Source organism: Mobula hypostoma, chromosome 1, assembly GCF_963921235.1.
Source record: "Mobula hypostoma chromosome 1, sMobHyp1.1, whole genome shotgun sequence".
In the NCBI taxonomy this organism is placed as follows: domain Eukaryota; kingdom Metazoa; phylum Chordata; class Chondrichthyes; order Myliobatiformes; family Myliobatidae; genus Mobula; species Mobula hypostoma.
Genome location: NC_086097.1, coordinates 163,279,184 through 163,306,999, shown reverse-complemented (window position 1 = coordinate 163,306,999; position 27,816 = coordinate 163,279,184). Strand labels below are relative to the sequence as shown.

The window sequence follows — 27,816 nt, the reverse complement described above, 5'->3', positions numbered from 1 at the left end:
CAACAAAGGCTACGTGCACGTGAGCATTTCAGGTATTGCGTGGCCAAGCACCCAAGCAGCTTGAAGGGAACAGTGGTGTTAGGTGCCTGGGGCAGGCTGCCAGGGGTGGTGGTGGAAGCAGATACAATAGAGGTATTCAGTGGGCTTTTAGGTAAACACATGAATAGCAAGGAACGAAGAGATATGGATCATGTGCAGATAGAGAAAAAATGAGTTTGATATTTGGTATTGTGTTTTGCACAAACATCATGGGGTGCATGACCTGTTCCCATGCTGTACCTTTCAGAATCAGAATCAGAATCAGGTTTATTATCACCGGCTTGTGTTGTGAAATTTGTTAACTTAGCAGCAGCAGTTCAATGCAATATATAATATAAAAAAACAAAATGAAATAATAATAAATAAATTGCAGTATTCATATATTGAATAGATTGCAAACTGTGCAAAAAACAGAAATAATATATATTTAAAAAGTGTGGTAGTGTCCAAGGGTTCAATGTCCATTTAGGAATCGGATGGCAGAGGGGAAGAAGCTGTTCCTGAATCGCTGAGTGTGTGCCTACCTGATAGTAACAGTGCAAAAACGTTCTATTCCCTAGATGCTACCTGATGTTTATTCTCAGCATTGCCTGTTTTTTTTTATTTCAGGTACCTAGCATCAGCGGTATTTTACTCTTGCTTTCAAATAGACACTTGCTGTTTAGTCAGAATTAAATACATGGTCAAAGAGAACAAATGGTCATTGAAATCCAATCCTAGCCTGAAGGTCAAAGATACAAGACAGTATAAAATCCTTTCAGATCTAATGAGCAATTTTCCTTCAGTGAGCGTGAAACGGAAGATACAGGTGGATATTGAACATTCTGATAGCCATGCATGCTAGAGCACCAGCCATTACATCTGAAATGCTCTGTGATTGTCGAGCCACCCGCTGTGCTACATGTATCAATGCAACAATTCACTTCTGCTACATTTGGCAAAACCTTAATGCTAAAATGGATACACTAACAAAAAGTAACAGTACAGATACTTTGTAATATTATTATGCTCTCATTACTACACATTTATTTCTGTGGGTTGAAGGAAAATTGTCCAGAATAATACATTCTGAATAATATGGTACCATCACAAACTGCTTAAAAAAAAAGGCTCAAGGTGTCATATACAGCTCAGGGAACAAACTCACTCCTGTCATCTCAGCAACTGGGACACATCTGGGGGAAAATATTTATCTGATTCAAAATATTTATCCGATTAAAAATATTTATATATTTAGTAAATCATATATCATGATTAATACATGACATCCAGCAGTTAATTTGAGAATATATGTCATGAAAATGTGAGCACAATTCTATATTTCAGCAGGCTAGAATCAACCTATCAATTAGTTTTGTGCTGCTACTAGAACATCTAAAACATAAGTAACTGTACTTCTAAATTTGCCCCATGTGGAAACTTTGCTTTAGAGGTTAAAATATTTTAATCTCTGAGGATCTTCATTAGTTCTATCAGTTGAATAAAATTATGGCAATTTGGAAATACAGTAAATGTCAGTTGTGTCTCCTAGCTTTTTGTTTAGTTCCTTTCCTTCTCCATTAGGGATATGTGCACTCTATAACTGGGGCAAGTCAAACAGGATTGCAGGTTCCAATCAATTATAATTACAATTACCAATGCTCTCAGCACCACTCCCCCACCTCAACGCCAACCGCCTACAATGTCATCTAAACCATTCAGCTGCATGCTCATCTTACAGAATTTCTGTGAGTTGAAGGAAAATTGTCCAGAATAATATATTCTGAATAATACGGTACCATCACAAACTGCTAAAACAAAGGCTCAAGGTGTCATATACAGCTCAGGAAACAAGCTCACTCTTGTCATCTCAGCAACTGGGACACATCTGGGAGAAAGAACAAGTCATTGAGTGCTATTACAGGAAGGGTGGATAATAAGGAGTATTGTTCAGCCTGCAATGGCCAGCTCCCTCTTCTTCCTCAGGATGCCCCCACTTGAGGAGGACTTATTTCCACTCCAGTTCTGAAGAGGGAAAATGTCTTTGTGTGAATTCTATGAACATGGGGTTGCCGTAGAGCTCGACACAGAGGCGTCTTGGTCTAATGTCGAGGAGCGCATACACGCACACACACGAACAGATGGACAGACTGACACACACACACACAAATACTTGGTCTACTTCACTCCTTTTGCTTTTCTCTTTATCATTCCGACCCTCCCAGGAGCTCTGCCCTCCTCACCTCTCCTGTTACATCCCACTCCCTATTAACACGCTCCCTCTTCATTCAGCCTTTCATTTTAACTCCTTTCCCCTTTATTCACCACTAGCAGCTCACGCAGCCGCCCCCCCTCCGCCCAGTCAATCATCTCCCTCTAAAATCCTACCCCACTCACTGCCCCTTCATGCTCTCTCACTCTCGTCTTATCTGGTGCGGGGCTTCAGATCAGAACTAATTCCTAGCACTAAAACGTGGGTGGTAGTTCTCACTTCACACTCGGTGGATGCCAACAGAAGAAATGGTCAGAAGGGTGCACCGTATACATCGAAGCGGTTGATCATACGATGTGGTCCAGCGGCAGACACCGGACAAGCAAACTACATGAAGTTGTCTACATATTAATGGTTAACACACACTGAGACCGGCAGATCCGAGTCAAGTTAGAGAACATTTGACACACTTTCTCGGACTAGAATGGAATGAGGTAACCGTTTTCTCTTTTTGAAGCCATCTATATTTCTTGCGCCTCTGAGTTCTCCGTGTAACTAGTGTGATTAGATTTTTTTTCATACAACAATGACATCCCGTCTAACAGGGAGTTGAGGGCTCTTCTTCCTATTTCTATAAACAAACAACCCAGCACAATATTTGAAATCTACGTGTGTGCCAAATGTCTCTAGTTTGCTCCACAATGATAAGCTGCTGGACTTGACGCCGCCGCTTTACAAATTTATTATTCGGGGCTTGACAATAAAGCATCGTGCTTTTTTTTTTCTGTGTTTGGCACGGTCACCGGTTACACCTGTATTGCGCGGTGAAGGAAAACGGGAAGCAAGGAGAACATCCCATTGCTCCGCAGCCTTTTATGTGGTGCGTTAGGGACTCCCTGCGTACAGCAGCAGGATCGCGCCGATCCACTCTCTCAATGAGCAACAAACTCCCTCCACGTTTCTACATTTAAGGACTGCTTCGGTCCTCGCTCTAATCAAATGGGAGATGGTTTGGACCCTAGTAGCTTAGACGAACAAACCTCATTTTCCCCTCCACTCCATAGCAAGCGCTCGGGAAAGCTCCGGACCAGTCATACACACACACACACACACACACACACACACACATACACACACACACAGTATCATGCCAAGTTCTATTCTCCGTTTGCTGCACGCTGTTTTTATTCGTCACTTCTGCCTTGAAGTTTTAGCTTCGGATTAGGTTTTGACTGGAATCTCAAACGCCAAGTTTCAGATCTCAGTCTTTCACGCTCCCCGGAGAGGGTGTCATATTTGGGGGAATCCCCAATCCTAATTTTAGACGATAAAATGAGCCAAAGGGCTGGTCGGTGCGATCTTGTGGCCCAAATCCCGGAGCCTCTGCGAAATGATTCCACATACTGGGTCCTATGCCCCCTGTCCTGCCATTGTGGTTCATTCCTTCTGCTCTTTGCACCCCGGTCACGTCGACTGACATCCCCGAGAACCATATACTCCCGCTCAGGCCGTCAACATTCAATTCCAGTTGTCACGCCGGCTTCAGGAGCCGGGCACAGTTACATAGAACGGTATAATTTTCTTGTCGTTGTTAAGAGTGAGTGTGAGGGACACCACGCTTCAGTTATTTTGCGCCAGTAAGGTGCAGACAACCGACTCCATCAGCACACTCTACCCATACCCCTGGGTCACTCCGAATCCTAAATATCTTTATGTAAACACTTCTCCCCTCACGTCTCACGTTATCTCGGATTCTGAAAGCACTTCCGTTTACAGTTCCTTCCAGCGCTGTACTGAGTGTGGGATCGAGCTGTGAAAAAGTTCACTGTTAATTTCTGCAAAGCTCCAACCCTCGCGACGCCTCTGTGCGGATCCCACGGGGAGAGCTGTGATTAGCTGGCGAGACCTGATCCACGGACTCTCGGAAGCATCCAGTACCATAATTTAACAGCACGCGTAAACAACGCCACAGCGGACTGTAAATAACAACTTTTGCGGAGCAAAGCCGGCCAGGACGGAAACTTTGCCGCTGCTCAGAGCGCGAGGCGACAGCGAGTTGGTGAAAGCGGGGCTGCGCCTGAGCCGAGGGCAGCAGGAATACGTCTCCGAGTGTAAACAAGATCGACAGACACTCCCGCGCAAGCAAAGGGTTCAAATAAACTGTCTCAATACACAACTAGAAAAATTCTTTGCCGGCTAGAAACATAACTGACGTCTTGAAACACAAATCATAATAAGGTGGCAAGCCAGAGTTAGCAGTGTCACGACTCGGAGAACGATACAGGAGAATTTAGGGGCTTCGGTGGTCGGATTAAGTTTCCTTATGGGTAAGGAGGGGGTGTTTAGAGTTCAGAGAGTTGGGGTAGGTCGGACAATCCCGAGGCTTTAAGGTTATGGGACCCATGACGGTAGGAAGCAAGGGAGTGTCCAGAACTGAAGATGGCAAGTCCCAAGATAGGGAAAAAACGGGGTCCCAGCGATGGAAGAGGAAGTGCCCGGACAGGGTCCCGGAAATAGGGGGCTGGGGAAGTCCCTGAACGGAGTCCCAGATATGGGCAAGAAGGGCAGGTTTGGGGTACGAGCGCCTTCAGAACATGAGCAAGCCAGGCTGAGCCGCCAGATGAACTCACTGGGCACATTCTGGGTGCCCCGCTTACCTGCAATCGTCTGCCCTCCAACTCTTTGCAAAAGATTCAATCCAACCAGAAGGTAACTTAGAAACCGCTCCATCCTTCCCAGCGCAACTCCTCCAGAAAAAAGAGCGGAACCCGCAAAGTCGAGGGGTCCCAGACAACTCAGCAAGAGAGGCGGGGGTCCCAGAAACTGAACCGGGGTTCGCCGAAACCCTGCAGGGGTCTCAGATACAAAGCCGAGCTCCCAGATTTGGACCCGATGATTTCCTTCCCTTCGCCTTTCTTTTTCAAGTTAAATTCCTCTCGCGTTGAGCTTTTTTCCACTACTTCGGGTTACTTGGCTCGACAAGACTGGCCAGGAAAGCGCTGACGTCGGGGGGAGACGCGCGCGCCCGCTTCCCGTGGAGCGCGCGGGCTGCTCTGGGCTCCCGAGGCTGCGAGCGTGCACAGTCGTGGCTGACTGCGGGCGCGACTCTGTATGACAGGCGGCGCTCGTCCCCGCATCTCCCTCTTTCGCTCTCGCTCACTCATATACCTCCCCTAATAAACCAACCGGGACAAGTGGGATAAGAGAAAATGCACCGGGCTAGAAAGAGAGAGAGTGTGCAGCGGAAGAAGAAGGAGGGGTTGTGAGATGTGGAAGGAGAAGGAAGAGATGAGGGGGAAAAGGGGGTTTGATAGAGAAGTGAGGCAAAAGGGAGTGAGGAGGAAAAGAGACAGATAAGTGGACAGTAAAAAAGGACAGTACTAGTCTTAGCACGTGGAAAGGAGCAGGAACAGAACTTGCTGAAGCAGCCTGATTCAGCTTAGAGCAATCAGTATTTTCATCCCCAGGCAAGCTTGTTGAGTTGTACAGTTACATTCCAATTTATCTACCATGCTTGGTGTTTCTCTTTCTTTTAACAAAGTATGTTGAGTCCTCTGTAACAGGGGTCTTTAAATCTCCACTTGTGGTGATATTGGGACCACTCCAACAAAAGGCAGATTCAAATATGGGGAATCATTCTCTTATTCTCCTTTCAAGACAGCCGCTCCCCAGCCCAGCATCATCTCCACTGACTACTGGTGAGACTGAAGGCTTATCTGCCAACACTGGGCTACAGTAATGCGCTCACTCTCACAGCATAATACACTCTTTCAAGCAACAGATGTATGTTTGGTTAACTACACAGTTATTTGTGTGTCTTTGCTGATGATTAGTAATATTTTAATCCAAGCTTGGGAGGCAGATCTGACTCACTAAAAGCACTGAATCCTAGAGGCCACTTAATTATTTAAAAATACAGGTGATTTTCACTTTTTGTTTGACTTTAAATTTCATCACCACTGGCAACTATCAATCTTGTATCTAGCACAGATTGGCTGGGAGGTGAATAAACCTGCTTCAGTTAGACTCAGGCCAGGAGACGCATCAATCGCTGCCCACAGAGGAGAAGAAACGAGGACATGACTGTTCTGGCAGGTTTTCTGAGTAAATTCTGTTTTGAGAATATGTTTCTTCACCTCTTACTTGGCTCAGTGTTTGACTGGGAGTCTCAGCAACCATCAAGGGCTTTTTTATTTTCAAATTACCCTGATCAATGTTGGCTGCCAGCACCATATATAGAATTGCATCCAAAATTATCATTATTAAAAATAACAAATGGAGATATGCAGGGAGAGTATTTTTACAGAAAAAGAAGTGGTGGGTACCTGGAATATGCTGTCCGAGATGTTGACAGAAGTGCAGAAAGGGGTCGGAGTGGTGGTAGTACTGGACCATGTGCAGACAGAAAGGATTAATTTAATTAGTTATCAATACCTTAATTAGCCTGCCACAACATTGTGGGCTGAAGGTCCTTTTCCTGTGCATTACTGTTCTATGTTCTATCTATGTTTATGCACTTTACTTTGTTCATCTATGTATAGTTCATTTGTAGATTTAATTCTTACTTTCCTAGATTATTGTGTTTTGTGTACTACTGTGCTTTACACCCTGATCCGGAGAAACATTGTCTCGATTAGTGGTATACATGTATATAGTTAAATGACAATAAACTTGACTTAACTTAACTTGACTTGATAAGATGTAATCTGATCATTAGGATGGTTGCTTGATACAACACAGCATAGTTTTTTTAAATTAAGATTTGGGTCAATAGAAATTAGAATATTTTCCTTTTTGACTGAAAAAGGTACAGTCACTCCTCTGATTGGGAATGACAATCTTCCAGCCTTGAGTTGGAGACTCCAAGAATTAATCTAAATACTTTGTTCTTGGAGCAAAATATTTGGGTATTAATTATAAGAAAAACAGGAGATGATGGGAGGGAGGTTTCTTGATGGAAAGAAATCATCCAGCTTTGTAATGAAGAATCTGTGCACTTTCCAGTTGGTGTGGAAAGATAATGAGAATATGTGTGAGCAGGGTAACAAGTCATTGGAATATGGGGACAAGGTAGCTGAACATGTAGACTTATATCCAGCCATTGTTGGCAGTCCAACCATCCACTAAAAGGTAACACTGATTCTCGTCTTCTCACAAAAGTAAAAACAGGTATATGGGTAAAGTTTAGTTTCATTTAATTTACTTGGAATAACTTTGGGAAATATCAATCATAAACCATTTAATTGTGCCTTTATTCCTTTGAGTCCTTACAATACAACCACATTTATAGATCAAATTTTTAAAAAGCGAGGCATGCATTACAAATCTAGAGGAAAGACAAAGGATTAAAACACTGAAACCTTGTTTGAGAGGTAGCTTTTGAATTGTGTTTAAATATTGGGAAATAAAGTTGGATCAAATTTATGGATGAATTTAGAAACACAAGCACTGTAGTTTTCAAACCAACCTGAATAGTAAATGTCTCCCCGAAACAATCCTTAAAACATTGCCAACTACCACTGAGAATCAGAATCAGGTTTATTATCACCGGCATATGTCGTGAAATTTTGTTAACTTAGCAGCAGCAGTTCAATGCAGTACATAATATAGAAGAAGGGGGAAAATAAATAAATAAATAAATAAATTTACAGTATACATATATTGAATAGATTAAAAATTGTGCAAGAAAACAGAAATAATGTGTATTAAAAAAGTGAGGTAGTGTTCACGGGTTCAATGTCTGTTTAGGAATCAGATGGCAGAGGGGAAGAAGCTGTTCCTGAATCACTGAGTGTGTGCCTTCAAGCTTCTGTATCTCTTTCCTGATGGTAACAGTAAGAAAAGGGCATGCCCTGAGTGCAGGAGGTCGTTAATAATGGACACTGCCTTTCTGAGACACCACTCCTTGAAGATATCCTGGGTACTTTTTGGACTAGTACTCAAGATGGAGCCGACTAAATTTACAACCCTCTGCAGCTTCTTTCGGTTCTGTGCAGTAGCTGTCCCCCTCCCCCCATACCAGACAGTGATGCAGCCTGTCAGAATGCTCTCCACGGTACAAACTCCTAAAGAAGTATAGTTGCAGTCTTGCCTTCTTTATAACTGCATCGATATGTTGGGACCAGGTTCGGTTCTTAGAGATCTTGACACCCAGGAACTTGAAACTGCTCACTCTCTCCACTTCTGATCCCTCTATAAGGATTGGTGTGTGTTCCTTCATCTTACCCTTCCTGAAGTCCACAATTAGCTCTTTCATCTTACTGGCAAAGTTGAGTGCAAGGTTGTTGCTGCGGCACCACCGCACTAGTTGGCATATCTCACGCTTGTACGCCCTCTCGTCTCCATGTGAATCTCGTCTCCATCATCAGCAAATTTATAGATGGTATTTGAGCTATGCCTAGCCACACAGTCATGGGGAGAAAAGAGTAGAGCAGTGGGCTAAGCACACACCCCCACGGTACACTGAGGAGGAGATATTATCATCAATCCACATAGATTGTGGTCTTCTGGTTAGGAAGTTGAGGAGCTGTGTGAAAAGCCATTGAGATTGCATCTGCTGTTGACCTACTGTGGTGATAGGCAAATTGCAATGTGTCCAGGTCCTTGCTGAGGCAGGATTTCAGTCTAGTCATGACCAACCTCTCAAAGCGTTTCATCACTGTAGATGTAAGTGCTACTGGGATAAAAAAAAATAATTTAATCCCAGTAGCACAATGGTTCAGCTAGAAGAGCTCCAACCTCCCATCTCAGGTTTGTCATTTGACTGTGTGAGTTTCCTTCAGTTTCTATCAACATCGCAAAGTGTAGTTGATGGTTAGTTGGCCACGGTAAGTTGCCCCTAGTGTGTAGGTGAGTTATAGAATCTAGAGCCATTGGACAGGAATGTGGGGAGCATAAAATATGATTACACTAAATGAATGATTGATGGTTGACATAGACCAAAGGGCCTGTCTCCATACTACCCAAACCTCACAAAAAGTAATGTATAATTTGGTATTTATATTAGTTTTGGTATTAGTTTGTTATCATCACATGAACTGAAATACAGCAAAAAGCTTGTCTTGCATACTGTGTATAGAGGTAGAACTTAAAACGAGATTTGGTTTTTCTGTTAATTGTTGCTAAAGTTAATACATTGGTTTATACACAGGAAGCAGGAACATACATTCAAACTGCTCACTGATTCCACCTCACAAACCAAATCTGCTTCACCTAGGGAAGGGAAGATTCAAGGAAAATGTGCATTCAGATCAGGAGGAATTTGAATTAGCCACACCAATCTCCTGCATGTAGTTGTTAATGCTGTCATAAAAGCTTCATTCTAAATTGGTATTGTACTGTACATGGAATCCAAAAGGAAAACATTTGATCACCTGCCCAATTACAGCCCTTTAAAGGAATTATCCAATTGGTCCCCAGCTTGGGACCATTCACTATGAACCAGATTTCTTTCATTTACAAGTAAATATCTCCTTCTGTCCTATTGAGATTGTTTGTTACAGATGATGTGTTTCATGTTGTTATAACTTAAATCAAATTTTCCCATTTCTCCTTAGGTTCTTTGGCGGCCTCTTATTTCACAGGCTGACGGGCCCCTCTATTAAAATTAGCTTAAAATCCTACCACCAAGGGTAAAGAAGTGCATGTGTAGAGTTTCATTGTCAACTTGGACACGTGTAATTTTATGCCCTTTCAAGTTACAAGAAACATTATGAGAGAGGGGACTGTCAGAAGAGGCAACCCACCTAACCTGAGTGGAAGCACAGCTGGGATTCTACAATTGGGCTCAAAGTTTCAGAGTGCATTTATTATCAAAGAATGAATAAATAATACATCTTGAGATATGTTTGCTTAAGGACAATTGCAAATCAAGAATCCTGAAAGAACCCAATTAAAAAAATAAGACCAACCCTCCAATGCCCAACAAAAGCAAGCAACAGCATTCCAACCCAAAATTGGGTCCATAGATCCAAAACCCAGGAGCAGCCTGGGGTAGGCCCAAAGCCTTGGTGTTCAGCTCATCATATTAGTGGGGCAAATCGCTGCAAACAGCCTTAGTACCGTGGAGAGAGAAGCCCTCAGACTCTGTGGGCTGGCATTTAAATTGTCCGAACCTCACACTAGGACCCGGCCCCTCCACCGGGACATCGATCCAGCCCTAGATTTCGCTACCGAAGGAGCCGTTCTTGACCTCTCCAAAGCAGCTCGGCGCCCAGAACAACCCAACCTCGTCTGACCCGCCTTTCCAGTCTATATGGGCCAACATTTAGATTGTCCAAACAGAAAATTGTACCTCGCATTAGGACCTAGGCCTCACCATGGTCAGTCATTCTGGGCCAAGAACACACTGCCCAGCAATTCACTTTGGACCTGGAGTTCGCTGCCAAAGAAGCCGTTCTCAGCCTCTCCGATTTGGCTCAGCGTTTAGAGCAATCCAGCCTCATACCCAGATTAACTGAATGGGCAACTGAACTCCTTTGCCCTGTCTTCTCCCCTCTGAATCGATCAGTCCAACCAGGACAGCCCCAATTCCAAGTGTGTTGATTCTGCAGCGTGCCAGCAGGGAATGTCCCACAAATCAGCTTTGCCTTTGCTTCTTCTTCATTGTTTGTGGTGATAGTTTTCCACAATTTTCTTTCAAATAAGTCTTATTAGTAATGGTTTTAATTAAATTTCTTTGTTTTCGAACGACCAATAAGCTGTCGCACATTTTCACTAGCACCATCTTAAACTCAGCACTGAAGAAGCTACAACGGGGTTTGCATTCCTGATTACTCTGAACTGATCATAATTGAAAATGTGGATGACGGAGCAGTGCCACTCCAGAAGTATAATCATGTGTGCTAAAGCTCAGTGTAAAAACACCAATGAATTAATTCACTGCTACCACTACTGTCCCTCAAAAATCTTCAGGCAAACATCATCATTTTCTCGGAGAGAACTGACAAGAGATTCGTATTGAGATTGATGTTGTTTTACTAAACAAGAACCTTGGAACAGAATGAGTTTCACCTTACTTTGGAATATAGATCCTTCCTCATGCTGATTCTTTTCCAAGATGTTTTTCTTTCTAACTCTGGTAGAATCTCATCTCTTATCACAAGTTGAATTTGTTAAGTTTGCGAATGCATTTTTCTATTTTTGTGAGGCTTTCTCATATTGCCTTATAGGAGGGAGCTATTCAGCCCATTGAGTCGATGCCAGATCTCAGTGCAATCCCAACAGTTCCATTCCCCCACTTATTTATGTGAGATCTATTCACTCACATGCATTCCAAACTAACCGACTGATGCTCGCACTGGCTACCTGCACCGAGGTGAATTCATGGCACCCAATTAATCCACCAACCAGTATGTGCTTTGGATGTGTGAGGTAACTGGAGCAGTGGTGGGAAACCCCTGCAGTCAGTCACTCACGTGGAAGAAAGTGAAAACTCTTTGTAGACAATACTAGAAAATAGCTGCACTACCTGCTGTGGCACTGTTTCCTAAATAACCTATTAGAGTTTGCATCTATTAGGAAGAATTGTACTGGGCATGTGTTGCCATGTTTCTGGTACCAGCATACCATGCACTCGACTCACTAACTCTAGCCATACATCTTTGGAATGTGGGAGGAAACCAGAGCACCCAGAGAAAACCCTTACAGTCACGCGGAGAATGTACAAACTCCTGACAGGCAGCAGCAGGAACTAAGCTCTGATCAGTGACTACCGGTGCCACACGGTGATGCACTACTAATTCTGGTACTGTGCTGCCCTGCAATATAACAGCTCTGGTGGGACTGAAACCCACTAATTTTGATTTACATGCTCTCATATCAGTGGAAGTCCAGCAAGCTATCAGTTGCACTACGGATCGTACAGTGAAACCAATAGTTCTGCGAAGTGCCTCCTAAACTCTGTTCTAAAGACTGGATCTACATAGGATGCATCCTAGATTAATGAGGTACATACGACAGGAAATTGTAAAGACCCTGCCCTTATTTTCAAGTCATTGATAGATTTAGGCATCATCACCGTGGAGTGAAAAGCTGCAAAAGTTAAGTTCTCATTCGAAACTTGATGTGAAACACAGTAACTACAGACCATTCAGTTTCACCTCGGACAAGAAGCTTTTGGTTTCATAGTCTAGCTCCTTTTCTCTTTTCATCGATGCTGCCTGGCCTGCTGGGTGCTCCCAGCACTTACTGTTTTCAGTTCCAATTTCCTGCATATAGTTATTTTTATTTTCATTTTGAGTTTATCATCATGGTGGAGAAGGTTCCAGAAATAATAACCAGGGACAGAATTAGTAGAAAGCAGGAAAGGCAGGGGTGTGGGGGTGTGGCAGGTGAAAAGGGGGAAGGTTTCTGTGGGTGTAATTGATATAAAAATCAAGTCTTTGTGCTGAAGAGGAACCCAGATCCAAGCTACACTGAATTTCCTTTGGCCAACTTGAAAAGTGACATTTTATACTCCACAATGACTGGCTTCTTCATAGCAAATGATGTCTTGGTGCGAATGAAATCCAACTCAAGTCAAGCAGCACAGCCAGATGAATCACGATGAGTCAGTCACTGATGCCTCAGTGTTTCTGATGGTCTAGGTTCCTTACCATGGATGGCCATGACTTAGAACATTGGCTGGAAGCAAATAGGCTGCAAACTACATGCACGTTGATAAAAAAAAAAGTGAAAATCTGTACAAACATCACCCACTTGCTTTTCTGCAGAGGCTTGAGCAGAAAAATCCATGCCAAAACTTCAGTTTAAGGCTGACAGCACGCTGCATTATCGGACATGGTTTCTAACATATGATGCTCTAACCAAGACCCTCTCTGCTCCATTTATTACAAAGAAGAGCAGTGTAATTATCTCCAGTGAACTGACTCATTTTAACCCTTCAATCTGCTTTGTAGGGTGAAGGAGGAAACTACTCCTCCTTCCAGCTCTGAAAAAGGGTATCTGAAGTAAAAGGTTAACTGGTTTCTCTTCCCACAGATGCTGATGGGCTGGCTGGGTTCATTTAACATTTGCTTCCCTTAAGAACTGATTCATCTGGTCATCATCACATCGATATTTTTGAGAGCTCCCAAAGCACAATGAGGTCCCTATTGTTTCTTTTCTTCAATGAAACTTCAGCAGCAACAAGACTTCAGAAATACATTGATTGCTAGTAAGGAAATGTGAAAGGTGCTGGAAAGTGAGAGTGATTTTTGGGTTTAGGATGTGTACTTTTAGCAATTGGCTTTGGCTACCAGTCTTCACATCTGAAAATGTATTGTGCATTTAATTTGGAGTGCAACTCTGAACAATGGGTTCCTAAAGGCAGTGAATCGCAGTCCAGACAATGCTGATTAAAGTTCACTTGTATGTCTGTGGTGTGGATGTGAATCAGGAGGTGTGAAGGTTGAATGTATATTCAAAGGAAGTGTTGTCCGTACATTGTAAATATGGAGTTGTCCTTTCATACTTGGCACATAAAGTATCGAGCCCCATGTTGGACCAGCAGACCTTTCCACCAAAAGCATCTCCATATGATGCCTGCTGTACCTTGTTTTGTCAAATAAAGAAGCTACTTTGTATCTACCAGTAATTTTCACTAGTGACTTCGTTCACACAACAGCAGTTAATAATGGTGATGGGAAGTTAAGAGAAAACCAGAGAGACTGAGAGAGGTTGAGAGATGTCTGATGGCATTGATAGAATGGGTTTCAGAAATATTCTGTTGGTATGTGTACCGGGAAAGAATTGCAGATGGTAAGATTACACTGAATGATTGGTAAATCGGTTTATTATTGTCACATGTGGAAAGCTTTGCATACCATCCAGATCATTTCAATACAACAGACAATGAGGTAGTACAAAATAAAACAACAACAGAATTCAGAATCAAGTGTTATAATTAGAGAGAAGGTGTAGTGCAGGTAGTCAATAAGGTTCGAGGCCATGACAAGTAGTATTTGTGGTCAAGAGTTCATCTTATGGTACCAGGACCCATTCAAAAGTCTTATAATAGCAGGATAGAAGGTGTCCTTGAGCCTGATGGTACGTGATTTCCGTCTTCTGTATTTTCTGCCCAGCAGAAGGGAGGAGAGAGAGAATGTCTGGGTTGGGCAGAGTCATTGATTACATTGGCTGCTGTAGAGGACCAGTGAGAAGTGTAGGCAAAGTCCATGGAGGGGAGGCTGGTTTCCATGAACAACTCTGTCTTGGGCAGAGCAGTTTCCATACTAGCGCATGGTACATCCAGATAGGATGCTTTTTATGGTGCACGGCTAAAAGTTTGTGAGGGTCAAAGAGGCATGAAATTATCTTTATCCTCCCGAGGAAGTAGAGGCATTGGTGCACTTTCTTGGCGGCGTTATCTATGTGGTTCAATAAGGATAGGCTATCGGCGATATCTGTTCCTAGGAACCTGAAGCTTTTAATCCGCTCAACCTCAAAACCATTTACATAACCAGCAGCATGTGCATAGGGACTACTGTGGAAATCTGTTCATGGAAGTGAAGGGAGTGTCTGAAATATGAAATAGCTTTTTATTTGGTGTCTTACTTAAGGCTGTTAAAAGCTGGGGGTGATAGTAGGGATAAGATCCCACTACCTATTAAATGCTCCCAATGGCATCTGTCTCAAATAGTCTCTGACATCTAAGTCCAGCTCCTGGCCTTCATGTGTGGCTTAGCTACTAAACCTGGCAGAACCATTTTTACTGACAGGAGAAGAGGAAAAGGTAGTTTACTGTTGCCTTAAAACCAACCACTTCAGGCAGATGGGGCTCATCAGCCATGGTTGGCAGCTCATCTAGGAGAATGAAAACATTGATCTCAAACCTCCACTGTTTTGCAGCTATACTCACTCATGAGGAAGGCTTCACGAGTAAATCCTGAGGAAAAAATCTGGAGCTGGAGTCTCTACATTGAATTCATTGCTGACTGGCAACTCCTGTGATACTGCTGGTGCCAAACTGTAGAGGTCTCTGCCATTCTTTTGGATTCATCAGCTGCACGGAGAGGGAGAGCCTGCTACATGGCAACAGCTTGCTCTCTGTATCATACTGCCCTGGCTTGCATATCATGTAGACAGCTGGGATGCAATATCCATGGTCTCCGACCAATGGAGGACCTCAATTTTATTACACTCTTTGCCAAGGAAGAAAATTCTGCCAGGTTATTGGTGAGAAAGATATGGTTGATGATCAGAATGGATTAACTTTGATAAACCAGAAGTACTGTGCTTATAATGGACAAATGGTACTGAGGACCATAAAGGAGCAAATTACAAAGGCCCTTCTCATAATCTCCTAACATCTGCAGGTTCAGAAGTGATTCCTAAGGAACATAAAATTGTAAAATGTTACAGCAGCTATTCAAAACAAGAGGATATACCAGTGACTATAGATAAGTCAATTTAACCTTCATAAGGAATAACTTCCAGAAGGGATAAAATTAACAGTTGTTTGGACAAATGTGGACTTTTTAAACAAAAAAGCATTTGGACTTCGAAAAGATCATGTGTTTTTGAGTAACTTGGAGTTTTTTGATGAAGTGGCAGAGGTGGCCAATAAGGGAAACATAGTAAAGTAATATATATCGACATCTAAAAAGCCATTTAATAAGATCCTACATAACAAGCTTGTAATCAATGTTGAGGAACTTGGAAGAAAAGAAGTTGTAGTGGTGTGGTTAGAAAACTAGTTCATTAATAAGAAGCAGATCATAGCGATAGAATGTTTTTCAGGCTGAGAAAAAGTGTACAGTGGAGTTCCTCAGGAGCTTTGGACATGGATAGAAAGAACATAATTTCCAAAGGTACAGATGACAAAAACCTTGAAGGGGTAGTGAATTATGCCCAGGTGCTGGCTGTCCACTCTATCTATGCCTCTTATCATCTTACACACCTCTATCAAGTCACCTCTCATTCTCCTTTGCTCCGAAGGCAGACAGACTGATGGAATGAGCAGATAGATAACAGATGAAATATAATGCTGAGAAATATGATGTAGTTTGGTAAGAGAAAGAGGTATTATTAGATGGCATTATTATAAAAATGAGCAAGAGTTACTGTATATGTACATAGTCTAATTAAGTGGTACAGCTCAGCTCATTAATATGGACAAGATAGGCTTTATAAATAATGGCAAAAAGACATAGGAATGATGAAGATATGACATAATCAGCTACAAATGGAGTGCTGTGTCCAGGTGTGGACACTACACTACCCTTTAGCAAAGTGGTCAAAGATTTAGAGAAAGTGCAGATTTATTAGAATGATCACAGAGACTGGGACTTTGGTTAGGTGGATAGACTAAAGAAGCTGTTATCTCTGAAACAGAGCAGTGGAAGAAAGGATCTGACAGAGGTACTTATCAGTAGGAAGAGCATAATCAGAGCACATGGAGTGAAGCTGTTCCCACTGGTGCAGAGGTCAAGAACTATGGAAGCTGGAATTAAAATAATAAGAAAAAGGAGTCTCAAGGATAAACATTCTTTCACATCCAGCAGTGATGCTCTGGAAATGCACAGGCTGGTGTACATCGAACATAGAACAGTATAGCACGATACAAGCCCTTGAGTCCACGATGTTGTGTGACTTTTTAACCTATTCCAAGATCAATCTAAACCTTCACTCCCACATAACCCTCTATTTTTCATTCATTTATGTGCCTATCTAAAAGCCTCTTAATGCCCCTAATGTAACTGCCTCTACAAACACCCAGCAGTGCATCACATGTATTTACCTCTCTGTGTGTAAAAACAAACTTTCTCCCAAGCACCATAAAATTATGCCCAGCTGCTGGCTGTCCACTCTATCTATGCCTCTTATCATCTTATACACCTCTATCAAGTCACCTCTCATTCTCCTTTGCTCCAAAGTGAAACGCCCTAGCTCACTCAACCTTTCCTCATAAGACATGCTCTCCAATCCAGGCAGCATCCTGGTAAATCTTCTCTGCATCCTCTCTAAAGCTTCCACATCCTTCCTTTAATGAGGCAACCTTAACTGAAACACAATATTCCACATGTGATCTAATCAGAGTTTTATCAAGCTGCAACATTACCTCACAGCTCTTGAAATCAATTCTCTGATTAATGAACACCAATACACAATCTTAACAATGGAGGTGTAGTATTGGAGGAAGATTTAATTGTAGCATTCAAAGGAAACTGAATAAGTACTGAGAGAAAATAATCTGCAAGACTCTGGGGAGAGAGCAGGCAAAAGGGACCAGCTGGATTGTTCTTACATAGGGCTACTACAGAGTTAATGGACTGAAACATCTCCTTTTGTGCTGTATCTCTTGTTTTTCTTTTGGACGTTCATTGTTAGAGGGTGCCTACATAAAGCTTGTTAATAACAGGGCAACACAAATGTAACATTTCCATATCTCAGGAACTATCGCTTGGTGAAGGCAGACATTGATAAAGAAACTCACCATCACTGTCAAAGCACCTGCACAATTTTGAACCTCAGTGAGGAAATGATCGATACCATAGGCCTGGCATGACACTTGCAGTCTGCTGGCCAACAGTGATCACACCCCATCCTTTGGAAAGCTATGGTAAGCATGTCAAGGCAGTTGAAAGACACCATCAGCACTGTCTCTGCAAAACCCTCCAAATTCACTAAAAGGATACATGAACTGGCAATCAACATGGGAAGACATCTGGATTGGTAGATGGATAAGGACAATCTAAAGGGATATGGGCTGAATGCAGGCAAGTATGATGAGTTTGGAAGGGCATCTTGGTCAGGATGGACTAGTTGGGCTGAAGGGCCAGCTTCTATGCTGTATGACTCTATAACTCTGCCATTGTCCTCAGCATGGAGATCCTAATTACCCTCAGTCAGCTGCTTTGGGTAAGCCACATCAACCTCCTGAAACACACACTCTGTTCTGTGGGAAGCCTTGGGAAGTTTATCAAGTGGACAGGGGCAAGCTTGAAGAATGTACGCAAAACCTCCCTGAAAAAAAATGCAATATTCCAATTGACTTTCTGCTCTAAGACTATTTAAAGTGTGGAAGGAGCATTGAACTTCAGGGCCATGGATTAAGACCAAGTAGAAATGAGAAGACTTCATAAACCACCCTCACACCAACCCCATCAGACACCTCCTTCTCTATCTGTTGAAGGGTCTGTGGCTCCTACATTGCTCATATCAATGCCACCTTATAGCCCACTAAAACACTAAAACAGAGGGGAAGCAAATGATCCTTGTTCCAAGAGGCTTTCTAAGAAGAAGGATGTCCGTGTGTCAGAGACACAAGAGATTCTACAGATGCTGAAAATCTTGAGCAACATGCACAAAATGCTGGAAGAACTCAACAGATCAGACAGCATCTATTGAATTAAATGAACAGTCAACATTTCAGATCAAGATCTTTCATTTGACCTGCACACCACCTCCCTCTGGTCCCCCACCTTCTTCCCTTTCTTCCATGGCCCACTGTCCTCTCTTTCAGGTTCCTTGTTCACCACCCCTTTGCCTCTTTAATTTATTATCTCCCGGCTTCTCATATTAACACCCCCCACCCACCCCCACCTCCTCCTGTCATCAGGCCTCATCTATCACCACCTACTACACCCCCCACACCTTCTTCTTCTGGCTTCTGCTCCCTTCTTTTCCTGTCCAGTTGAAAGACTCGGCCCAAAATGTCGACTGCTTATTTCCTTCTATAGATGCTACCTGATCTGCTGAGTTCCTCAAATATTTCATGTGTATGCAGATGCTACTGCCTGTAAATGTGCCTATTACATGGGGGAGGGGGGAGAAACTGTGCACATCTATAACACAAGAGATCCTGCAGGTGCTGGAACTCCTAAGCAAAACACAAAATGGTGGAGGAACTCACCAGCATGTCTATGGAGGAGAATAAGCAGTCAACATTTCTGACCAAGGACCTTCTTCAGGACTGGAAAGGAAGGGACAGAAGCCAGAATAAAAAGGTGGGGAGTGGGGAAAGAATACAAGCTGTCAGGTGATAGGGGAGAGATGGATGGGTGGGGGAGAGGGGATGATGTAAGAAGCTATATAGGACCCTGGTCAGACCCCACCTGGAGTTCTGTGTTCAGTTCTGCTCACCTCACTACATGAGGTGGAATGTGGAAACTATAGAAAAAATGCAGAGGAGATTTACAAGGATGTTGCCTGGATTGGGGAGTACGTCTTATGAGAATAGGTTGAGTGAACTCGGCCTTTTCTCCTTGGACCAGCGGAGGATGAGAGGTGACCTGATAGAGGTGTATAAGATGATGATGAGAGGCATTGATCATGTGGATAGTCAGAGGCTTTTTCCTAGGCCTGAAATGACTAGCACAGGTGTTTGTAAGTACAGAGGAGATGTCAGGGTAAGTTTTTTACGCAGAGAGTGGTGAATGTGTGGAACAGGCTGCCAGCAACAGTGGTGGAGGCGGATACAATAGGGCTTTTTAAGCGACTCCTGGATAGGTGCATGGAGCTTAGAAAAATAGAGGGCTATGGGTAACCCTAGGTAATTTCTAAAGTAAGTATATGTTCAGCACAGCATTGTGGGCCGAAGGGCCTGTATTGCGCTGCAGGTTTTCTATGTTTCTATGGTCTATGTTTCTAAGCTGGGAGGGGATAGGCGAAGCGCAGAATCAGGTATCACTGTGATGATTGTATGCTCTAGTATCAATTGTTTGGTGACAATATAGTAAAGTAAGAGGCAATGGGATGAAGGAAAAGGAATCTAATGGGAGAAAACTGTAGACCATAAAAGAAAGGAAGAAAGAAAGCAAACAGGTGCAGGTAATGGGCTGCTGAGGAGAAGAGAAGCGGTTGGGAGGGTAACCAGAATGGGGAAATTAGAGAAATCGATGTTCTTGCCAACAGGTTAAAAGGCTACTCTGACAGAATATGAGATGTTACTCCTCCAATTAGAGTTTGGCCTCATGGTGGCAGTAGAGGAGGCAATGGAAAGACAGGTCAAAATGGAAATGGGAGGTCGGATAGAGAGGGGCGGCTATCGGGAGATCCTGCCTTTTGGAGGGGACTGAGTGAAGGTGCTTGACAACGTAGACCCCAATCTGTGTCTGATTTCACCAATGAAAAGGAGGCTGCGCTGATGACAATGACAGACTTGCAGGTGAAGTGTCGCCTCACCTGGATGGACTATTTGTGGCCCTGGATCGGAGTGCAGCCTCTACGTCCTGTCTCTGTGCCTTTGCCGATGGCAACAAGCAAATAATAATCAGGTTCATCATCATAGACATCATGAAATTCGTTTTGTTTTTCAGCAACAATACGGTGCAATACTTAATAAGAAATATATCAAAATAAATAGAGCAAAATAGTGAGGTCGAGTTGGATTCATTGACCATTCAGAAATCTGATGTCAGAGGGAAAGAAGCTGTTCCTAAAATATTGAGAATGTTCCTAAAATTTAATATTATGAAGCAAAAGATGATGGAAAAACTCCGCCATTGAAGCTTCCGTTAAAGGGAAACAAATTAACGGTTTCTCAAATTTGTTTGTGGGGGGTGGGTGGATTGGAAGAGATTGTTCCTATCATGGAAACACAAGAAGAGACTACAGATTCTTTCTCTCTCATTTAGTTTTGGTTTTGCCAGCAAGATACGAAGAAGGGATTGTTTTCCTGTACGGATATCCAAATTGATGGAAACGATAGTAACACCTCTGCCATGCAAAAGCTCTGGGTCCTCTAAATTAATTAGTCAATTAACCTCAGCATCATTCACACGGTGTGTATGGTGAAGCTGTCACCAAAAAAAAGGCAATTGTATATACACACACACGTAAGTGGGACCGGAGGCTGCCGTGAACTCTTGCTGGGGTTCGCTGCGCCGCTGTTGAAGGAATGCCGGCGGGCTGACAGCGCTCCCTACTGCTGAGATACAAAAAGGCAATGGGCCATTAACCAGCCAATATTGCTGCTTCCCGGCGTTTTACTCCCAGTTCAGGATAGCGCGGTATCAACATCACAAGGTTAAAAGGTAAGGTAGCATGGTATCAAAATTGCCGGACTGATTATCAATTAATATGTTTACATCTCTCCAGCACAACTGGAAAGTATAAATTAAATCAACTAAATAAAATTTGGAATTTGAAAACTGCATAACCCGAAAGCATGTTTTTTTTATATATATCTGATGCTCTCTGTCACACTGACAGATCCCAATTCCTTGGTCTTCCTTACCATGCACATGCTGTATAATCACGCTACACTTCCATCCCACATCAGAAGACAGCATCTATCATCAAGGACCCCCACTATCCGGATCATGCCTTCTTCTTGCTGTTGCCATCAGAAACCTGATTGAAAAGCTTGAGCATGTAGATATTGAGGAAGAGGATGTGCTGGAGCTTTTGGAAAGCATCAAGTTGAATAAGTCACTGGGACCGGATGGGATGTACCCCAGGCTAATGTGGGAGGTGAGGGAAGAGATTGCTGATCCTCTGGCAATGATCTTTGCATCATCAATGGGGACAGAAGAGGTTCTGGAGGATTGGAGGATTGGAGGGTTGCAGATGTTGTTCCCTTATTCAAGAAAAGGAGTAGAGATAGTCTAGGAAATTATAGGCCAGTGGTTGGTAAGTTGATGGAGAAGATTCTGAGAGGCAGGATTTATGAACAGTTGGAGAGGCATAATATGATTTGGAATAGTCAGCTTGGCTTTGTCAAAGGTAGGTCGTGCCTTATGAGCTTCTGATTGAATTTTTTGAGGATGTGATTAAATACATTGATGAAGGTAGAGCAGAAGATGTAGTGTATATGGATTTCAGCAAGGCATTTGATAAGATACCCCATGCAAGACTTATTGAGAAAGTAAGGAGGCATGGGATCCAAGTGGACCTCGCTTCGTAGATCCAGAATTAGCTTATCCACAGAAGGCAAAGTGTGGTTGTAGACAGGTCATATTCTGCATGGATCGGTGATGAGTGGCATGCCTCAGGGATCTGTTCTGGGACCCCTTCTCTTCATGATTTTTATAAATGACCTGGATGAGGAAGTGGAGGGATGGGTTAGTAAATCTGCTGATGACACAAAGGTTGGGGGTGTTGTGGATAGTGTGGAGGGCTGTCAGAAGTTAAAGCGGGACATCAATATGATGTAAAACTGGGCTGAGAAGTGGCAGATGGAGTTCAACCCAGATAAGTGTGAGGTGGTTCATTTTGGTAGGTCAAATATGATGGCAGAATATAGTATTAATGGCAAGACTCTTGGCAGTGTGGAGGATCAGACAGATCTTGGGGGTCCGAGTCCATAGGACACTCAAATCTGCTGCACAGATTGACTCTGGTCAAGGTTGATGGTGCATTGGCCTTCATCAACCATGGGATTGAGTTTAAGAGCTGAGAGGTAAGGTTACAGCTATATAGGACCCTGGTCAGACCTGAATTGGAGTACTATGCTCACTTCTGGTCACCTCACTACAGGAAGGATGTGGAAACTATAGAAAGGATGCAGAGGAGATTTACAAGGATGTTGCCTGGATTGGGGAGCATGCCTTACAAGAATAGGTTGAGTGAACTTGGCCTTTTCTCCTTGGAGCGACGGAGGATGAGGCCTGACCTGTTAGAGATGTATAAGGTGATGAGAGGCATCGATCGTGTGGATAGTCAGAGGCTTTTTCCCAGGGCTGAAATGGCTAACAAGAGAGGGAACAGTTTTAAGGTGCTTGGGAGTAGGTACAGAGTATATGTCAGGGGTTGTCAGTGCGTGGAATGGGCTGCTGGCGACAGTGGTGGAGGCAGATACGATAGGGTCTTTTAAGAGACTCCTGGATAGGTACATGGAGCTTAGAAAAGTAGAGGGCTATGGGTAGCCTTACATAATTTCTAAAGTAAGTACATGTTCGGCACAGCATTGTGGACTGAAGGGCCTGTATTGTTCTGTAGCTTTTCTATGTTTCTGCACTGAACCTGTATACGTGAAAATAAACCTAACTTGGATGGTATGAAGCCCCTCTGTTTCTTTCTGGAACAGAGGCACAATCTCACTCTTTCCCAGTTCTTCTGAAACATAGTTTTAACCAAAATAAACTTTATTCATAATTTTAAAATGTAATTACAAGAATAAACTGTGCAATGCCTTTTAATTCTTTATATTCATAGACAAGTTCTTCTAAAATATTAATTCTATATCTTTTTCCACCGATGCTACCCGACTCCAGCAGCCTCGAGAAAATCTGCAGATGCTGGAATTTCAAGCAACACACATAAAAGTTGCTGGTGAACGCAGCAGGCCAGGCAGCATCTCTAGGAAGAGGTACAGTCAATGTTTTGGGCCGAGACCCTTTGTCAGGACTAACTGAAAGAAGAGCTAGTAAGAGATTCGAAAGTGGGAGGGGGAGGGGAGGTCCAAAATGATAGGAGAAGACAGGAGGGGGAGGGATGGAGCCAAGAGCTGGACAGGTGATTGGCAAAGGGATATGAGAGGATCATGGGACAGGAGGCCCAGGGAGAAAGACGGGGGGGGGCGGGAACCCACAGGATGGGCAAGGGGTATAGTCAGAGGGACAGAGGGAGAAAAAGGAGAGAGAGCGAGAAAAAGAAAGTGTATATAAATAAATAAATAAATAAATAAATAAATAACGGATGGGGTACGAGGGGGAGGTGGGGCATTAGCGGAAGTTAGAGAAGTCAATGTTCATGCCATCAGGTTGGAGGCTACCCAGACAGAATATAAGGTGTTGTTCCTCCAACCTGAGTGTGGCTTCATCTTTACAGTAGAGGAGGCCGTGAATAGACATATCAGAATGGGAATGGAACGTGGAATTAAAATGTGTGGCCACTGGGAGATCCTGCTTTCTCTGGTGGACAGAGCATAGGTGTTCAGCGAAACGATCTCCCAGTCTGCGTCGGGTCTCGCCAATATATAGAAGGCCGCATCGGGAGCACCGGACTCCAGCACTTTCTGTTTTTGTTGTTAAAATCAGTGTCTGTGTCACAATGTGGACTGTGCCTCTGAGTCTGGGCACCCTCGCAGGCAGGCAGCTGAAAGGAGTAGGCAAGCACACCCGTGAAAATGCATATTCCAGGCAATTAGGGCTTCTTTGCTGTTGTATTTAACTCCCTTCCTTTCATTTCAGTCTTTTTCAAAGAACAGTGACAGCAATTCTCCCTGGTTACTACGGAGACTAAGGAGTCCACGTTCTGTGAAAGAAAATTACACAGAGACAGTGTTAGATTTTAGTTTGAAAGTTTTAGTTGGTGGTCCTGTTGGCCTAGCAATTATTATTTTCCATTTGTTCTGTACATTACTATTTAAACTCAGTGAATTATTCATTCTGCCTCTGTGTCTGTGTTTTCTGCAACAAAATGGACCCGGCAGAGATTTTGGCGCTGAATTTCGTTGGTCAGTTAGGAGAGAAGTTAAAGTCAGTGGAAGCTGGTTTGGCAGAAGTAGCTCGTGCAGTGCAGCAACTACTCTTAAGAGCGTCAAACCCAGCCCAAATCAAAGTTCGTTAGCCAGCTGGAGACACTGAAGTCAGTGGAGGCTAGGTTGGCAGAAATGGTTCACGCAATGCAACAATTTCTTTCAGAGCAGGAAGCCCAGTCCAAGCAGGGAAAACAGGTGTCAGCTCTCATTGCAAAAGTTCAGCAACTTATCACAGGCAGACTGAATCACATGGCATCCATTCCTGCTGCTCTTTAGCAGCAGAATCAGGTGCAGCCATGACTACTTCCACTACCACTATTCAGCAGCCTTCTGCCAGGACAGTTCCACTCCCAGAATCAGAACCTCCCACATCCTCCTCTGTAACAGTCTCATCAGCCTCAGCTACTAATGCCCTGGCAACACTCACTACACACTGGAGGAACTCAGCAGGTCGGGCAGCATCCGTGGAAATGATCAGTCGACGTTTCTGGCCGGAACCCTTCGTCAGGACAGTAGAGGGAAGGGGCAGAGGCCCTATAAAGAAGGTGGGGGGAGGGGAAGCAGGAAAGGTGAAGAAGGAATAGGGGAAAACACAATGGGTAGAAGAAGGGGCGGAACAATGAGGGAGGTAGTAGGCAGCTGGGGGAGGGGGCAGAGTGACATAGGGATAGGGGAAGGGAGGGGGAGTTGGAGAATTCCGTTCCGTCTGCCACAACAGACAGGATCTCCCGGTTGCCACCCATTTCAACTCTGCTTCACATTCCCATTCAAATATATCCATACATGGCCTCCTCTACTGCCATTATGAGGCTAAACTCAGGTTGGAGGAGCAACACCTCATATACTGTCTAGGTAGTCTCCAGCCCCTTGGTATAAACATTGAATTCTCCAACTTGCGGTAATTCCTTCCCTCTCCCTTCCCCTACCCCTTTTTCACTCTGCCCCCTCCCCTAGCTGCCTACTACCTCCCTCATGGTTCTGCCTCCTTCTACTACCCATTGTGCTTTCCCCTATTCCTTCTTCACCTTTCCTGTCTATCCCCTCTCTGCTTCCCCTCCCCCACTCCTTGATCTTTCCCCTTACTGGTTTTTCACCTGGAACCTACCAGCCTTCTCCTTCCCACCCTCCCCCCACCATCTTTATAGGGCCTCTGCCCCTCCCCTCTTCAGTCCTGACGAAGGGTTCCAGCCCGAAACGTTGACTGATAGTTTCCACGGATGCTGCCTGACCTGCTGAGTTCCTCCAGCGTGTTGTGAGTGTTGCTTTGACCCCAGCATCTGCAGAGTATTTTGTATTTACTAATGCCCCAATTCCTTTGCCAGCCTTCAGATCTGAACCAACTATTTCTCCACTAGAGCTGATACTCTAGTGACTCTGTATTCAAGTTTATTGTCAATGTAGGAACTTCAGTACCCAGCGTGAACTGATTTTCCAAGCCCAGCAAGTTCAGTTTGGTGATGACAAATGTAGAATGGATTACATGGTGAATCTCTGAGCTGGATCCCCACTCAGTCTTTTCAACACTCTTTGAGAACAAGCTTCTCCTGCAGTCAGTCTTTCCAGCAATTTGATCTTCAGTATGGGGTCAAGACGCTCCCACCGACTCCTGGACCTGCGCCAAGGGAAAAGAACTGTGAGGGACTACACTGTAAAATTCTGCACTCTTGCAGTTGAGACTGGGTGGAAAGAGGGATTACTCATTAACAAAACACATTGATGAAGGTAGAATAGTGGATGTAGTGTGTATGGATTTCAGTAAGGCATTTGAAAAGGCTCCCCATGCATCGCTTATTCAGAAAGTAAGGAGGTATGGGATCAAAGGAGACCTTGCTTTGTGGATCCAGAATTGGCTTGCCCACAGAAGGCAAAGGGTGTTTGTAGATGGTTCATATTCTGCATGGAGGCCGGAGACCAGTGGTGTTCTGCAGGGATCCGTTGTGGGACCCCTCCTCTTTGTGATTTTTATAAATGACCTGGATGAAGAAATAGAAGGGTGGGCTAGTAAGTTTGCTGATGACACAAAGGTTTGGGGGTGTTGGAGATAGTCTGGAGGGTTGTCAGAGGTTACAGTGGGACATCGGTAGGATGCAGAACTGGGCTGAGAAGTGGCAGACAGAGTTCAACCAGATAAACGTGAAGTGATTCATTTTGGAAGGTCAAATTTGAAGAAAGCTTATAGTATTAATGGTAATATTCTTGGCAGTGTGGAGGTTCAGAGAAATCTTCGGGTCCATGTCCATAGGACACTCAAGGCCACTGTGCGGGCTGACGGTGTTGTTGAGAAGGCATGTGGTGTGTTGGCATTCACCAAAGTGGGATTGAGTTCAACAGCCATGAGGTAATGTTACAAATATACAGGACCCTGGTCAGACCCCACTTGGAGTTCTGTGCTCAGTTCTGGTCACCTCACTACAGGAAGGATGTGGATACTATAGAAGGAATGCAGAGGAGATTTACAAGGATGTTGCCTGGATTGGAGAGTGTGCCTTATGAGAACAGGTTGAGTGAACTTGGCCTTTTCTCCTTGGAGCGACGGAGGATGAGAGGTGACCTGATAGAGGTGCATAAGATGATGAGAGGCATTGATCACGTGGATAGTCAGAAGCTTTTTCTCAGGACTGAAATGACTAACACGAGGGGGCATAGTTTTAAGGTGCCTAGAAGTAGGTTGTCAGGGTAAGTTTTTCACACAGAGAGTAGTGAGTGCGTGGAATGCACTGCCAGCGACAGTGGTGGAGGCACATACAATAGGGTCTTTTAAGAGATTCTTAAATAGGTACATGGAGCTTAGAAAAATAGAGGACTATGTGGTAGGGAAATTCTAGGCAGTTTCTGGATTAGGTTACATAGTTGGAAGAACATTGTGGGCTGAAGGGCCTGTAATGTACTGTAGATTTCTATGTTCTATGTTCATTACTGCTTTCTAGTGTGGGCTAAGTGCAGCGGTCTGGCGTGAGTTTGCAGTGTTTGATAAACCAGACAGCTTGGATGACCTGGCCTTTCAAATAGACAATGGGGCTACTGAGTGGTGCAGAGATAGAATGCCCTGAGCCCCCTACTCTCTCGGTCACCATCTGTCTTCAGCCTCTCCCTCATCACCCAGCACGCAGTCTACAGAGAAGCCTATGCAAGTGGGGGGCCTGCGCTATCTCAGGAGGAACGATATTGGTACAGGAGAACAGGTTGCTGCCTCTACTGTGGCCTCCAGGACATTTCCATGCATCACATCCAAAGTGTCCGG

The 27,816-nt window shown here is 43.8% G+C and overlaps 1 protein-coding gene across 9 annotated transcripts in view; it reads right to left on the bottom strand.

The window, feature by feature from the left end:
• Nucleotides 1-5,246, bottom strand: part of LOC134351958 (receptor-type tyrosine-protein phosphatase mu-like) — a 1,067,206-nt gene extending 1,061,960 nt beyond the window's left edge. For all 9 annotated transcript variants that reach the window (XM_063058925.1, XM_063058929.1, XM_063058945.1 and 6 more), the window contains exon 1: nt 4,888-5,246. In XM_063058925.1, coding sequence (XP_062914995.1) covers nt 4,888-4,960 — 73 coding nt within the window. In that variant the 5' untranslated portion in view covers nt 4,961-5,246. The remainder of the gene's footprint in view (nt 1-4,887) is intronic.
• Between the last annotated feature and the right edge of the window lie 22,570 nt (nt 5,247-27,816).